Here is a 16,640-nt window from a genome sequence, read left to right as displayed (position 1 = left end):
TTAGAAATGGAGCTTCATGAACAGCTTGTTCGCGAACAGACGAACGGCCTGTTCGTGGGTTTTTCCCATTCGTAATGCTGTTTGTGCCCATGTCTAGTTAGAACTACTTGTAGAAAAATCCCAAAGACAGCACAATTAGGAAGGGACAACCTACTGCTCTGATGATGTAACACATTCTTTATTTTATACATTTATATACTTCCTTTCTATTATGGCACCCAAGGCAGCTTACCATTTCAAAAATCTGTTCACAATATAATATACATGGCAAGAGGCAGGGAGGAATGGCAGAAGAAATAAAGCAAACTGAGTTATCCACTCTTAGATTATTCATATAAAAGTAACACAATGACCAGCTAGATCAGCCACAGCAGGAAATAATTCAACAAGGAGAGCCAATTGGCAGTTGGTGCCAGTTATACTAATAGAAGAGGCCTCATTGTCTCATCATTGCTGCTGCTACAGAAGCAGTTTGGAAAAGGTAGGGCAAAATTACATCTATTAATTTAATTGGTAACATTTCTGTGCTGCAAGTCCAGTATAGTTTTCAAGGGCAGTTTACAGATCATCAACAAATATATAATACAATAACCAAAGAATAAAAACAAGAGATCATATTAGTTAAACAAACATAGCACAACTATCTAAGATGTATCAACAAAAGCACTGCAGAACAAATAAGACAGCATGGCAGGGGAGGGGAGAATGGGAGGAAATCAAATTATCACCTATCACTAAACAGCTGGTAGACATCTTTACCTGGCATATATATAAAATTCCAAAGTCTAGATGCCAAGTGCCAAGTCATAAGGAGGGAATTTGAAAGGGAACTCATCACAGTAGAGAGCCCCTTTCTTTGATAGCCATTCACCACATCTGCGGGGGAGGCACACAGAACAGAGCTTCTGCCTTAATTTCTTACTCGTAGAAGGTTCTTGCTTTCCTCAGTACATTTAAACTATAGTGATGAATAATAAAATATATACATGATATGTCAAAATCCATAAACCAGTTTTGTGTAGTGGTTAAGAGAGGCAGGACTCTAATCTGGAGAACTGGGTTTGATTCCCCACTCCACTTGAAGCCAGCTGGGTGACCTTGGGTCAGTCACAGCTCTCTCAGAGCTCTCAGTCCCATCCACCTCACAGGGTGATTGTTGTGGGGATAATAATAACATACTTTGTAAACCTATCTGAGTGGGCATTAAGTTGTCCTGAAGGGCAGTATATAAATCAAATGTTGTTGTTATTTATTAATATTACACATGAGAGTAAATTTCATTGTTATCCAGAGGATTTACTTCTGCATAAATCCACATAATGGCATGTAAGGCTTGCATTGATCTAGGATGAGGACGTGTAATTGAATTTGTTTTATGGATTATATTCATGGCACTTTGATTTCCAATATTTTAGGTAATAAATCACATGTTAGGACTCTAATGCTGAAAGGACTGCGCCCATCTAGGTTAACAAGAAATGGATTTACAGCTCTGCATTTAGCTGCTTACAAGGTAAACTGAGTTATATCACATTAATTTTGTAAAAAGGATCTCAACAGTTCTTTTCTTGATAACCTCAAAAAGCACTATGTTACTTTGTGTACTCTACTGGCCACTTGATAGAAAAAATGACTTTTGAAGTTCCTGTGCAAGATATTTCACATTTTAAAATTATTATTTAAAGTTTATTATGAGTTTTGAATGTAACAATTAGGAAAAAGAGAAAGTCCCAAATCCAACCCTCCTATATACATTATTCTCAATCTTACTCCTACAAGAATAAGAATAAGAAAGAAAGAGAAAGAAGAGAGAAAGTTCAGGGGGGAAAGAGGGAGGGAGAGACGAGTAAAGATATATGAGCCAAACACCACAAGCATTGTCTGGATGGTGTTATACTGTGTACATTTCCAGGAAGGCTAACTAAATATAACCATATTGTAATGATCATATAATCATCTCCTAAAACTAATAGGTGTTGTTATTCCATGTCCTTGCTTTTTAGCTGTCTTGTTTTGTTTTGACTTGAAGGACCCTCTGTCCCTCAGTCTAGAGGCATGTGTTGTTTCAATAACTTGCAAATTGTTAATAATGTTTGTTTCAAGTATTATTTATTTATTTTATTAGAGTATTTCTATGCTGCTTTTCTCCTCAAAGGAACCCAAAGTGGCTTACTAAAATTTCTAAAACTGACCATTTTCACAATATAATTTAGATAAACAAGACATATGAAACAAATACATCCTGGGTGGGACTTCTTTCACTGGTCTGGCTATTATAGAGCCCATGCTGTGAGCCATAGGATAAAAGCCAAGACCCCCTTGACATATTCACATTTGAATTATTCTTTGGATGGGTAAAATGCAGAACAAAGGAGTCCAATGCTGATGTCATACGTTTTGCTAAGAGAAGTGATAATTTAAACATATGTGCACCATTCATAAGCGACCCAAAATCACAGGTTTAGAAATAAACAGACCTTAGCATCTATTACACCCAAGTAGACTGAAAGCGTGCATGGCATATTGGTTAGAGTGTCAAACTAGGATCTGGAAGAACCAGGTTCAAACCCCCATTCTGCTATGGAAGCTTTCTGGGTGTCCTTGGGTCAGCTTAATCTACCTCACAGGGTTGTTGTGGGGATAAAATGAAGAGAATTATATAAGCCACCTTGGGTCCCCATTGGGACCCCAATGAAGTAAATAAACAATGTGAATGGAAAGCATCCATAAGTAAATAGTGTGAATGGAAAGCACCGGTTTTTCACAAGAGGCTTCTCAATTTCTGATTACTCTAGCAGTGCTAGCTTCTCATGCTGTTTTGAATATGGGGGAAGATAGCTGCAGAACCCTTTAACAAAGAGGCCTTAGGAAAGAACCACCCTGTGGCAGAATTCTAGTTATTTATGTATCGGTTTGTTAGACTTCTAGCCTGCCCTCCTCACAAGTGGGCTCAGAGGGGGGTTACAAGTAACTTACAACGAAGTATAAATATATTTTAAAATCACAATAAAACCCACATCACAGTTAACATAACATACAGTTTCCAAGACAGTAACTAATACAACCCACCCCTGCCAATAGTGCACCGGGTTGGGGGGGGGAGGGAGAGGGAACAGCCATTATTGTCTACACTATGACTCATGTGAGGTGCCGAGATGACTATACAGCCCCCCCCTGCCCCCGAGAAGAGACCAGTTCCAACCCGTATATTGTTTTTATCTATTTCTATTTCTCTGTCTTTTCAAGCATACATTTTTATCTTGCCTTTTCTCCAAGCAGCTCAGGGCAGTGTACATAGTTCTCTTCCCCCATGTTATCCTCCTAGCCACAAGGTGGGTCAAGCTGAGAGAGAGTAATGGGCCCAAGGTAAGATTCATGAATGAGAAGATATTAAGTAAAGAGTCCAGTATCTCCTTTAAGATTAACCAACTTTACTGTAGCATAAGCTTTCAAGAACCACAGTTCTCTTCGTCAGAGGGTAGGAAGAAACTGGCCAGATATATATAGGTGGTGAGCAGAGGGGGAGTAGATGCAAATCAGTTTGCTTCTGATAATGAGATAACCATTCATAGTCTCTATTCAATCTCAGCTTGACTGAGTCAAATTTACATATGAATTCCAATTCAGCAGCTTCCCATTGGATTTTGTTTTTGAAAGGTTTCTGTTGAACTATGGTGACCTTTAAGTCCTTGATGGAATGTCCTGGTAGAGTGAAGTGTTCTCCCACTGGTTTCTGGACATTGCCATTTTTAATGTCAGATTTGTCCATTTATTCTTTTGTGCAGAAGTTGGCTGGTTTGTCCAATTTACAGAGCAGATGGATCAATTGGCACATGAGGGCATATATCACGTTGGAAGATGAGCAGCTGTAAGAGCCAGATATAGTGTAGTTGATACCATTGGGTCCTGTAATCGTATTTCCTGAGTAGATATGAGGGCAGTGTTGGCATCTGGGTCTGTTGCAGGGCCTGGTACCTGTGTTAGTGACTCTGCTAGCTGATTCATGGTTGTTAGTGAGAAGTCGTTTAAGGTTGAGGGGCTGTCTGTAGGCAAGGAGAGGTCTTCCACCCAGGGCTTGTGAGAGAGAGGCATCGTTTCCCAGGATGGGCTGTAGATCACTGATGATATATTGGATGGGTTTGAGCTGGGAACTATAGGTGACAACCAGTCGTGTTCTGTTGTTCGTTCCTTTAGGTTTGTCCTGGAGCAGGCTGTTTCTGGGTACTAGTCTGGCCCTGTTGATTTGTTTCCTTACCTCATTTGGTGGGTACTGTAGCCTCAAAAATGCTTGTTGTAAATCTCTTAAGTGGGAGTCCCGGTCAAGAGAATGGGAGCAGATACGATTGTAATGTAAGGCTTGTCTGTAGACAATCGACTGAGTGGTATGTTTAGGGTGGTAGCTGGAGGCATGTAGATATGAGTATCTGTTGGTCAGTTTCTGGTATAAGGTGGTATTTATCTGTCCATTATGTAGTTGTACAGTGGTGTCCAGAAAATGTACCTGTTGTATAGAGTGGTCCAGGCTCAGGTTGATAGTAGAGTGAAAGTCGTTGAAGTCCTGAAGAAATCTCTCAAGGACTTCCTTCCTGTGGGTCCAAATGATGATGTCATCCAAGGATGTTAAGTACAGGAGGGGTTTCAGTGGATGGGAGCTGAGGAAGCATTGTCTGCCATGAATATGTTAGCATATTGTGGTGTCATGTGTGTGCCCATGGCTGTGCCATTAACCTGTAGATATAAGCTGTCACCAAATTTGAAATAATTGTAAATACAAAGTGGCAAAGTTCAGTGGCAAGGTGTGCTGTGGTTTTGTCCGGGATAATATTCCTGATGGCTTGCTGTCCATCCACATGTGGGATATTGGTGTACAGAGCCTCAACATCTTGTAGGTTGTCAATGGACTGTATTTTCCTGAGAAAGACAGTGGTGTCCCATAAATAGCTGTTTGTGCTGGTGGCATAGGGCCTGAGGATAGAGTCCATATATCCTGAGACTCCTACTGTGATAGTGCCAATTCCTGAAACAGTGGGGCATCCTGGATTACCTGGTTTGTGGATTTGGGGGTAGTAAGTAGAATGTTCTTGGCCGTGGTTCCTGAGGTGTGGCCATATGGATACGTTCTTGCATGTCCATGGGGAGTGTCTTTAATATTTTATTGAGTTCTCTTTTGTATTGCTCCGTAAGGTCAGAAGGTAGTGAGAAGAGATTTTAACTTGGGTTTCTGGGATTCTAGTCTAATGCTATATCACACTGGTTAAATATCTGAATACAAAAAGTATTGGAAGATTTAATTTTTAGGCTTGGAAACTCTGCCATATATCAAGCAACTGGAAGGAAGAGGTAAAATGTGTCAGACTGTGGCTAGATAAGGTACTCTCTGCAAGATTCCTTTTAGAAGCAAGAATAAGTCCAATGTCTAGCAAAGGAAGTTTTATTGCAGAAAAGGTCCATTATAGTCCACTGTCCTGAATAGGAGACTCAGGATGGTACATGATCATTGTTACCAATGAAGAGCAAGCATAGGATACAGAGTAACAATACCCATCTGGAACAGCCTCCCCCCACAGTTCTCAAAACAACATCTTTCAGTCCTGGGAAGCTGCTCTCCTTCAAGGCCAATGCCTGGTGGAACGGTGTTAGACAAAACAGTCTCCTCTGGTGGGAATGCTGCCTGGGAACTGGTGCACCTGAGGAGAAAACACTCAGAGACTAAAAGCATTAGAAAATGGAGTCAGTATAGTTAAGATATATACTGGACCTGACATTTCTGCCCCCCTTAAAATAAATCCCCCCCCTGGTTTATATGGGTAGCGAGTATGAAAAGCTTTGGTTAATCTAGGAGCATGAACATGTGCAGAGTTCACCCATTCATCGTAACCAGAATCAAAGTCCTTCCACCTAATGAGGTAAAAAAGCTGATTTCTCTTGATTTTAGAGTCTAAGATTTGTTGCACCTCATAGTGTATTTGGTCATCTATTAAAGTTGGAATGGGTGGAGCTTTGATATGCCATTTGTTGTCGGTGGGAGCTTTCTTCAAAAGGCTGACATGGAACGTATCATGCACATGGCGAAGGTTCTTGGGCAATGTTACAGCAACAGTCACTTTATTTATTACCTTGCGCACAGGAAAAGGTCCTAAGAATTTCAGAGCGAGTTTGCGGCTTGTCTGAGCTAGCTTTAGGTTCTTTGTGGAAATGTACACATGGTCCCCTGGTTGTAATTCCCATTCGGCCACACGATGGCGGTCTGCGTACTTTTTGTAATCCAGTTTGGCTTTTTCAAGGTGTCTTTTAATGATAGTCCATTGCTGCACTGCCTCCCCCCACCATGAGGACACATCTGGCAATTTAGAGGAATGGAGAGGGGGTGCGTCGAACGGGAAGGGATTGAAGTGAGTTCCATATACAATCTTGAAGGGGGCTTCCCCCGTTGAAGCGTGTACACTGTTGTTATAGGAGAATTCTGCTAGAGGGAGGAGGTCCACCCAATTATCTTGTTGGAAATTGATGTAGCAACGAAGGAACTGTTCTAATATTTGGTTTGTTTTTTCGGATTGCCCGTCGGTTTGTGGGTGGTGGCTTGAACTGATACCTTGTTCAATATTCAACATTTTCATAAGCTCCCGCCAGAAGTTGGCAACGAACTGTCCGCCGCGATCCGAAATCACCTTGGACGGAAAAGAATGTAATTTTACGATGTGCTTTAGAAACAGGTCCGCTAGTTTTCGAGCGGAGGGTATAGCGGTACAGGGTATAAAATGGGCTTGTTTGGAGAACAGATCTACCACAACTAAAATACAATTATGTCCTTTCGAGGGAGGTAGATCTGTGATAAAGTCCATGGAGATTATTTCCCAGGGCCTGTTCGGTGTTTCTAATGGTTGCAGGAGACCCGGAGGTTTCCCCTTCCTGGTCTTTGCGCTGAGGCAAACAGGGCAGGAACCAACGTATTGGGAAATGTCTTTGCGCATGCCCGGCCACCAGAATTGTCTTTGAACTAGGTGTAAAGTTTTTAGGTACCCATAATGTCCAGCAGTGGGAGCATCATGACAGCGCTGCAAGACTTCCAGCTTAAAGCTGTCTGGGACATACAACTTGCTCCCAGCTAGCCAATCCCCCTGTGGGGATTGGGTTAGTTTGTTTCGTGGCGCCTTATCCCCCTCCTTCTCCACTTCAGCTTTAAGTTTCGATTTCCATTCTTGGTCGGCCGGGAGGGGCTGCTTAGCGCGGCTGCGAGTAGTCACCACGCCCCCAAGTTGCTTAGGCGAGAAGACCGTGTCGACAGTCTCCGCCCGTTTGCTCTTATGTTGGGGCATGCGCGACAGGGCGTCCGCCAAAAAGTTAGTTTTGCCCGGGAGATAATTGAGGGTGAAGTTGAACTTGGAAAAGAATTCCGCCCACCGCAATTGCTTGGCATTCAGTCTGCGTGGGCTTCGGAGGGCCTCCAAATTTTTATGATCTGTCCAGACCTCAAAAGGGTATCTCGCCCCCTCCAGCCAATGCCTCCAGTTTGTGAGAGCTGCTTTCACTGCAAAGGCCTCCTTCTCCCACACATTCCAATTCCTTTCTGCCTCTGAGAACTTTCTGGACAGGAATGCACACGGCCGTAATTTCCCATCCTCCCCCTTCTGCAGCAAAACCCCCCCTATCGCCGTATCGCTGGCGTCGACCTGTACTATGAAGGGGGACTGTTCGTTAGGGTGGGAGAGGATGGGTTCTGTTACAAATTGCTGTTTTAGACATTCGAAGGCCATTTGGCACTCGGGGGTCCATTGCAGTTTAGCCGAGGGTTTTTTGGCTTGGTCCCCTTTATCTTTGGTTTTCAGCAATTCTGTTAAGGGGAGTGTGATTTGGGCGAAGTTCGCTATGAAGTCTCTATAGAAGTTGGCAAACCCCAGGAAGGATTGCAGTTCTTTACGGGTGGTGGGGGTTTGCCAATCCTGGATCGCCTGTACTTTGGCTGGATCCATTTTCAACCCCTCTTGTGAGATACAGTACCCAAGGTAAGTGAGTTCGGTTTTGTGGAATTCACATTTGGACAATTTAATGGGCAGTTTATTCTTCATTAAGGTGGCCAAGACCTTTTGTACCATTTGAACATGTTCTTCCTCTGTGTCAGAATAAATTAAAACATCATCAAGGTACACCACCACCCCTTTGTATAGAAATTCATGTAAAACTTCGTTTATCATGGACATGAATACAGACGGGGCTCCCGTCAATCCAAAAGGCATAACTAGGTATTCATATTGTCCGAGGGGCGTATTAAATGCGGTTTTCCACTCATCCCCTGCCTTGATACGAACGTGGAAGTAAGCATCTTTTAGATCTAATTTTGTAAAGATCTTACCTTGGGCCACGACGTTGAGAAGGTCTCGGATGAGCGGTATAGGATAGGCGTTGTTGGTGGACACTGCATTTAGTCCTCGGAAATCCGTGCACAGCCTGAGTCCCCCATCCTTCTTTTTCACGAAGAGAACTGGAGCGGCGTGGGAGCTCGAGGCTGGGCGGATGAACCCTCTTTGGAGGTTGGTGTCGATGAATTTCCGGAGCTCTTCACGTTCATGGAGACTCATGGGATAGAGTCGTCCTTTAGGCAATGAGGCTCCGGGTAGAATTTCTACCGCACAGTCCGTTCGTCGGTGCGGGGGGTAGAGTGTCAGCTTCCTCCTCCGAGAAAGCATTTAGAAAAGGCCAGTACGGTTCGGGTATTTGGTTGACTTCTTCTTGGGTGAGGAGGGCCTTTTCTTTGTAAGTTGGGTCTTCGCCCCAGTTTTGATTCCAACGGTGACTTTTACAGTTGGCATGGTTGAAGGTAATACATCCTTGAGCCCAGTCTATGTAGGGATTGTGATCACATAGCCATTTGCTGCCCAGAATTAACGGGTACTTGGCAGTAGAGCTGATGACAAAGGACCTCTTCTCCCAATGTTGTCCCATGCCTGTGATCACCGGGATGGTTTCAGTTGTGACCGGATTCATGTTGGTACCATCCATTTGTTCAAAAATTACTGGATTCTGTAAATCCCGAGTTGGTAAGACCAGTCCATTGACTAGAGCTGGGGCTATGATGTCTCTTGAGCAACCCGAGTCAATAAGAGCTTGCACCCGAATGTGCATTTTCCTCTCTGGGTTGATTAGAGTCACTGGCATGAATAAAATGGACCCAGGTGGCCGGTTCCGTGCAGGGACGGGCTTGGGGCGGATCTGTCGTTTGGGCCCTTTTACGACAGATCCATCTCGTTTCCCGACTGGGGACTTTCTGGGTTGACTTCTGTAGATGGGGAAGCGGGATCGTATTCCATAACTTCTTCCGCTTCCAGCCCTCTTTCTGAGGCTGGCCTTTGGGAAGCGCCGCGGCCTCTGTTTGCACGTGGGGCTGGAGTCGGGCGTTGGAGCGTAGGGAACGGAGCAAGGGTTGGACGCCGTAATTGAAGCGGAGGTCTTTGCACAGGTCGGTAGGGGCATTGTGCTGCAAAGTGACCAGCCTGTCCACATTGCAAACACAGCCCTTGTTGCCATCTAGCATCTCTCGCTCCACGAGTGGCGTAGCCCGCTCCCCGAGCTCCCTTCTGTAGGGTCAATGGTCTCCTTTGTCCCGTTTGTTGTTGTTGCTCAACCAAACGGACTTCTAAAATGCGATTCTCCACTTCGCAAACAAGTTGAACCCAACCTAACAGCGTAGGGGGATTGTCTTGCATGAGGGCTCTGTCCAAAAGTCTCGGATTAAGTCCTTGTTTGAACAGAATAATTTTTGTGGACTCCTCACACCTGGGGCACTTGGCAGCCAATTGTCGGAATTTCGTGATATAGTCTCTCGCTGACATGCTGCCCTGCTTAATGGCCTGCAATTCTGTTCGGGCCCTGGTTTCCTCTAAGGGGTCTTCATATTGTGCTCTAATAGCGTCTACCAACCCCTGGAGAGTATCAAGTTCTGGGGCCCCAATATTATATAGTCCTACATACCAGTCTGCTGCTTTCCCTTGTAAGCGGGAGCCGAGATGTTCAATTTGGCTGGCCTCGCTGCCGAAGAGGTGTCCCCACCGGTTGAAGAATTGTAAGACTTGCACTAGGAAAAAGCCCAGTTTGGAGGGATCCCCATCAAAAGTGGCGTCCAGTTTCACCCAACCCATTGGGAGGTCTTGCCTCGGAGCCGGTGCTGGGTAGAAGTCCGCCGGAAGCATCAATGGCACTTGAGGTATGGGGGGACCCGGTTGTGCTGGCGGTGCTGGTTGCGCTGGCGGCGGCATCACCGGTTGAGCCGGGGGTGGCGGCCTCGGCTGGGCTGGCGGCGGCAGTCTGGGTCTGGCGGGTGGCAATGCCGGAGGTGTTGGCCGTAGCGGTTGAGGTGCTGGCAGTTGAGGTTGGTGCGGCGGAGTAGTGATCGGCCGCTGAGGGGTGGGTTGGTGGGGTCGTAGTGGTGTAGGCCCCATCGGTTGGTTCGGAGGAGGTCTTAAAGGCTGTTCCAGTGGCAAACGTATCGGCTGCAGCGGCGGGGTTAGTTGTGGTCGAAGCGGAAGGGGCCGCAGCGGCGAAGGCCGAATGGGTGGAAGGCCGCGCGGGCTTGCCCCTCCCGGCGTTGCTGTTTTGGGAAGCGTCGGCTGGTCTTTAGGCGCTGGTAGACCATTTCCCGGAGGTTGTCCGACGGGAACGGTTTCGCGCGGTTGACCAGGGGCTCCCTCCCCGGATGGAGCCGCGGGTGCCCCCGCTTGGTCCGGCCGGACCGTTATAGGGGAAGTATGTGGGGGTATCACCGGGGTATCACTTGGCTTTTCCTCCCCTTCCGTAGGCCTCTCGACAGGGGTCTCGTCTGGCGGCGCCTCCGCTCCCGTGATCGGAGGTTCGATGGGAGCGTCATCAGATGGCACACTCGGGTGATCCCTTCTCGGTGGAATTTCCCGCTGAATGGGAAGTTCCTTGGGTTGTTCTCCCGATTCGCCAGGATAGGTGCCCCCCTCGCCGGTAGGTGACGACCGCTGCTGAACTTCCTCCATCGGATAGGAGATGACACTTTGAAGGGTAGCTATCTGGATTGCCATCTCTTCAGGAGACAGTCTTTCTCCTGCCCCCATTGAGGAAATTAAATGAATGGCGTGAGCCAAACTTTCTTCCATATCCATCAGCTTAGCTTCTAATTGTTGTATTCGACTTGGCCCTGGTTGTTCGCCCAGGGAACCTTCATTCGCTGTACTCACCGGGGAGAAAGGGCCCCACGGAGGAGGGTCTCCTCGGACTATTCGCGACCTCGCGGCTAGAATCCCCTTGGCCATACCCGTCACGGCCGAGATGCTGGTATCTACCGCATAGGTGCGACCTTGTATCTGCTCCCAATTTTGTTCAGGGACTTCCGTTGGCTCTTTCCACGGAGCAAGTTCGGAATAATCCCAACTCAGGGCTCCACGGCGAGACGTGTCCCCCTCCATCTGCTCAAACGTCCGGTTCCAATATCGCCATGGTTGGCTGCTATCTAGTTCCGGAACGGTTTCCAGGCTTCGGCGCCCGTCCATCGAGACTCGTGGATGGAGTCCACCTGCCCGGCGCTCTCTGGTTTCTCGGGGTCTGGCTCCCCACTCCGACGGGGTGGGTACCGAAATCAAAGGGAGAGCGGTTGCTTTCGGCCTTGCCCCGAGGTTGCTTTCAGTCTCGTTCCGAGTACTGAAGTCGATGAGAGGCAGGGTGGAAGTGGATGCTCCGGTTCCGTTCCCGGTTACTCCCAGCTCCTGGGAGTCTTGGGTTTGCACCGGTTGATTGTCGGGAGACGCATACGGATCAAACAAAGGATCCCTGTCCGGGACAACCTTGGATTCCGCTGGGCCCGACTCAGACATGATTGGTAACAAAAATGTCAGACTGTGGCTAGATAAGGTACTCTCTGCAAGATTCCTTTTAGAAGCAAGAATAAGTCCAATGTCTAGCAAAGGAAGTTTTATTGCAGAAAAGGTCCATTATAGTCCACTGTCCTGAATAGGAGACTCAGGATGGTACATGATCATTGTTACCAATGAAGAGCAAGCATAGGATACAGAGTAACAATACCCATCTGGAACAGCCTCCCCCCACAGTTCTCAAAACAACATCTTTCAGTCCTGGGAAGCTGCTCTCCTTCAAGGCCAATGCCTGGTGGAACGGTGTTAGACAAAACAGTCTCCTCTGGTGGGAATGCTGCCTGGGAACTGGTGCACCTGAGGAGAAAACACTCAGAGACTAAAAGCATTAGAAAATGGAGTCAGTATAGTTAAGATATATACTGGACCTGACAAAATGTGGATATCATTTTACAATCATTTTCAGCATTGCAGCTATTTTTCTTCATTTATTTGGATTTTTATCCCCTACTTTGAAGGCTCATGGGAAGTTAGACCATATTACTGAGATTTCATTTGGAGAACCTGGGGCTTCATAAGGGAGCATATTTAATACTGATGTATTCTCCCTTGATGTATTTGGTTCATAGTCAGAATGTTATTCATATACTTTAGTAGAGAAGAAATATTAGAGATGAACTAGGAAATATAAACTGCATCAATTTAATCAGCATAAAAAGATTTGATATTTGAGCTTTTTCCAGAATTACTGTTTTCTGTGTTTATATTAGCCCCATTCAGACATTCAAAACTTCACACACTGAATGTGCATAGAGAGGAGTAAGATTATATTCACTAGCTCCACTCATAGATTTATATGTGTACAGCTGAGTGTGTCTTTGCATGTGCATAAGACCTTCCATGCTGCTTTTTGTATTATTCCTGTTTGCACAGAGAAGCTCACATCTATACACCTGTATTTATGTATGGGTGTCTGACAGAAACTTGGCAATATTACCTCCAGGGATGGGCCAGAAGACGGTGTGATGGTGATTGAATTCACACGCTTACATGGTTTTGATTGCCTGAACAGAGCAATCTTCTGTTCAGCGCATCTTCCTGGCTAAGTGGTAATTTTGATGAAGGGGGACGGCAGCTGAATGATGTTTCTCTAAATCATTTCAATGCCCCCTTTACAGGACAATGCAGAACTTGTCACCGCCTTGCTGCACAGTGGAGCTGATATTCAACAAGTTGGCTATGGAGCGCTTACAGCTCTTCATATTGCTACTATTGCTGGTCACCATGAGGTATGTTTTTTCTTCCCATTTGCATGCACTGCAACAACAATTAGAACTGAGGGCAAGATTCTAATCCCTAGAGAGGCAGACAGGAAAGTATCCAACAGTGAGGTAGGTTAGTCCTTCATTTATGTTTTTTATAAAAAAATAACTTTGAAGATGTTAATTTTTAACCACTTTGTATATTTGGCAACTAAGAAATGACTGCTTAAAGAGCTCTCAAATATTTTGGGGGAAATCACTTTACCTTTTAATTTGCTGTCAGACTCTCTTTGCTCTGGGTCAGAATCTGGGGCTGTGGCCCCCTAACCTGGTATCTGATACAGCCTTCACATGGAACAGGAGGTGTCAGAACAGGAAGAGGAGGTCGGTTCTGGTAGCACCTTCCAGCAATACCCCTGTCCCATGCATACCTACAGAGCGGGTGTGTTCTACCTCCTTGGTCTTGCTTCCCTTGACTGTTTATAAGACCCTCGGGGGTGGGGGACAACCCTGGACTCTGCCACCACCCTCTCCTGGAGGTAGTATTGGGAAGTTGGGTGGGCTGCTTGACCTCTTGGGCTTTCCAATTCCCCCCTCCCTCTCTGCCCATAGTCCTGTTGGCCCTCAGGGCTTAACAGGCAGCTCTGCTGCCACTCTGGCTATGGTTCTGTGGGCTGGCTGCAGGGCTGTGGGCTGAACTTGTCTTCTGCCCCCTCCCAACTCTTCCTCCTGACTCTGCTGTGCTCTATCCATGGCATTTCTGCAAGACCAGCTGGCTCCTTGCCCAGCCAGGCTTTATGTTGCCAGATCCCCTTACCCTCGGAGTGTTCTTGTGCCCATTTAGGGCCTAAATTGGACTGGTACAAAGCGAAGGAGTGGTCCTGGGGTCTGCACAATGATGTCATCATGCCTTACTGGAAGTGTACCCCGGAGGCCTATTCCCTCACTTTCCCCCTCTGCCAGCCAGGTTAGTGGCGGAGAGGGAGGCTGGGCGCAGGATATCACCCACTCTCACCAGGGGACCAGCAACCTTAGCCAGGCCTCTCTTCAGTGTTGACCACTGGCACTGAGGCATTTCTCTGAGTGATGCAGAGGCCTGTGTTGTGGAGGCATTCTTCATGGCTGCCTATATTGCTCTTTCTCAGCCTGCTAGCATCTCTGGCCATGCACCGTCTTCTGCCCCCATTAGGCTGTCTCTCGTCAGCTCTGCTTATGGGGCCACCCCTAGACATTTGTATAATGTTAAAATAAATTTAATTGCTGCTTGGAACATATACTGGAATAGTAATAATAAAAACAATAACATTGGATTTATATACAACCCTTCAGGACAACTTAACACCCACTCCGAGTGGTTTACAATATGTTGTTATTATTATCCTCATGACAATCACCCTGTGAAGTGGGTGGGACTAAGAGAGCTCCAAAGAGCTGTGACTGAACCAAGGTCACCCAGCTGGTTTCAAGTGCAAGAGTGGGGAATCAAACCCAGTTCCCCAGATTAGAGTCCTGCTTATCTTAACCACTACACAAAACTGACCTCACTATTCAATATAGTCCCAATATCATTTGGAACCATACCATGGCAATTAGTGTTCCAAAATTTTATCAACTTCATCTACCTATGCTGTTCTTTGAATTACAAATAAGTTAATTTTTGCTAATCCCATGCCTTTCTACATTTTTGTTGCTTATCAAAACTTTTCCTTCAATGGTCAACTTAATCTTCCTTAAGCAACATCACATTTATGACAACCCATTTCCATTTTACAGCATTCTCCTTTCCATGCCAATATATCTGAAGGTTCGGTGAACATTTTTATCATTCACTTTGATTACATGTAGTAGGCTTACTGGGATAATTGCTTGAACAGAGCTTAGTTTTATAACACCCTGCTAGGTTTCCCCATTTCTCCCCAAAGAGAAATAAGAGGAGTACAATAGTGGAACAAAAGCATTGCAGCTGTCAAATGATCATGGCAGTTCACAGTACAGTTTTGCATAAGTGATGGTCTGAGTCCTCCAAGTCCAGATTGGAAGTCATTAGGAGATCATGTGTGATTTTTATGAATATCTTCCATGCAGACGTCTTCAGCAAAATAATGCAGTTCCTGAAACTGTGTGTGAATCATTTGGGTTCACCATGGTACCTCAACACAAATCCTCTCCATTCACTCCTTTTCCTTTACCTCTTAGGATTGCCAGCTCCAGCTCTGTAATTTCCCGGAGATTTGTGGAAGGCACAGTTTGGGAAGGGAAGGGAGCTCTGAAAGAATGTGATGCCAATAGGATTGTTAAGAGAGATTCTGTTAATTCTTCTTTACCTAAGTTCTCCCTGAAATCTAATAATCCATTTCTTTTCCTCTTTGAGGGGAATATGGAGTCAGTTTCTAATCAATTCCATTTTTTTCAAAGAGAAATGGGAAGACAAGAGAGGCAGGAAGGGAGGTTTTGCAAAATGTTAGAATTTTACTCTGTAGATGCTCAGAGGCAGGCAATGTCTTCCCAAACCTTCCTAGCCTCCTCTTAGAGCACTACCCTGTGGTGTGTCACATAAAACAAGTGAAAGGGCTGTTGCACTGATTTCTCCTCAAAGAGAAAATAAAAGAGAAATCCCCCTTTTTAAAGAGAAAAAAAAGAATAAGATGCTATATCTGCTGCTCTCCAACTGTTTCTCCTTCTGGACAGGGTCTTCCCACAGCCATTCCTGGGATGGCCATAGTGATGGGGGTCATTAAGGAGGAATCAGACTACATGTCTGAACCCTATTAGTCATGTACGACTGATCTGCTGAGCGACTGGGCCAGGGACGAGATCATCTGGCCAGGCTTCTCTTGTGTAGGCTGCCAATGAGTGTGCCAAGTGAGTGTGTTTTTCCCCAGATGGACAACACTATCAGCTCACATCACTCACAGCTGCTCCCAGAAGGTTGAGCAATTGGTTTGCCTGAAGATCAACTTGTCACTCTTCAACTACCCGGCACTGGATTTTGAGAGTGAGTGAAGTGAGAATGTGCTTGTGCCTGCATCCACTCAGTATGTGTTGGGGAGTCAGGGGAAACACTCTTCCCAAAAGTTAAAACTCAGAAGTAGAAAAGAAAGCAGGGAAGTTATCCAATTTGATTGCCATTGTAAGATCCACATTCCAAACTGTGTTCTAACCCCCCCAACCCCTTTTTAAAAACCCTCAACCAAACCCTAGCTGTTGTGTAGTGTGGGAGGATGTTGGAGGGGCTCAGCACCTGTCGGCACATTTCTTTGCAGAAAATAAACATATTGCCAGAAATGTTGCTGCTCTAATAAAGACAAAAAAAACACACACAGCAAGAACAGGAAAGCAGATGAGTATCTGAATTAAACAAGCAGAACCCACAGAAGCATGTAAAACGAAGTTCACCCATGCTGTATTAGTGTTGTTCCTTCTTTACAGCGGTGGGGAACAGGAGTGCCAATGATGAAGGTCTCCTGAGTCTCCTGAGGCTCCTGTGAGTCAGTGATGGTATAGACTGCAGACTGCAAAGAGAGGATAACCGAGGTGCCCAATAAACCCCTCC

At 45.7% G+C, this 16,640-nt stretch overlaps 1 protein-coding gene across 1 annotated transcript in view; it reads left to right on the top strand.

Annotated features, from left to right (window-relative positions):
- The window catches only part of TNNI3K (TNNI3 interacting kinase), a 323,247-nt gene that overhangs the window by 15,404 nt on the left and 291,203 nt on the right, over positions 1-16,640 (top strand). The window contains exons 4-5 of the mRNA XM_054979625.1: positions 1,416-1,513; positions 13,004-13,114. Of these exons, the coding sequence (XP_054835600.1) occupies positions 1,416-1,513; positions 13,004-13,114 (209 nt within the window). The remainder of the gene's footprint in view (positions 1-1,415; positions 1,514-13,003; positions 13,115-16,640) is intronic.

Source organism: Eublepharis macularius, chromosome 5, assembly GCF_028583425.1.
Source record: "Eublepharis macularius isolate TG4126 chromosome 5, MPM_Emac_v1.0, whole genome shotgun sequence".
NCBI classification, from domain to species: Eukaryota; Metazoa; Chordata; class Lepidosauria; order Squamata; family Eublepharidae; genus Eublepharis; species Eublepharis macularius.
This window is presented reverse-complemented; position numbering and strand designations above follow the sequence as displayed.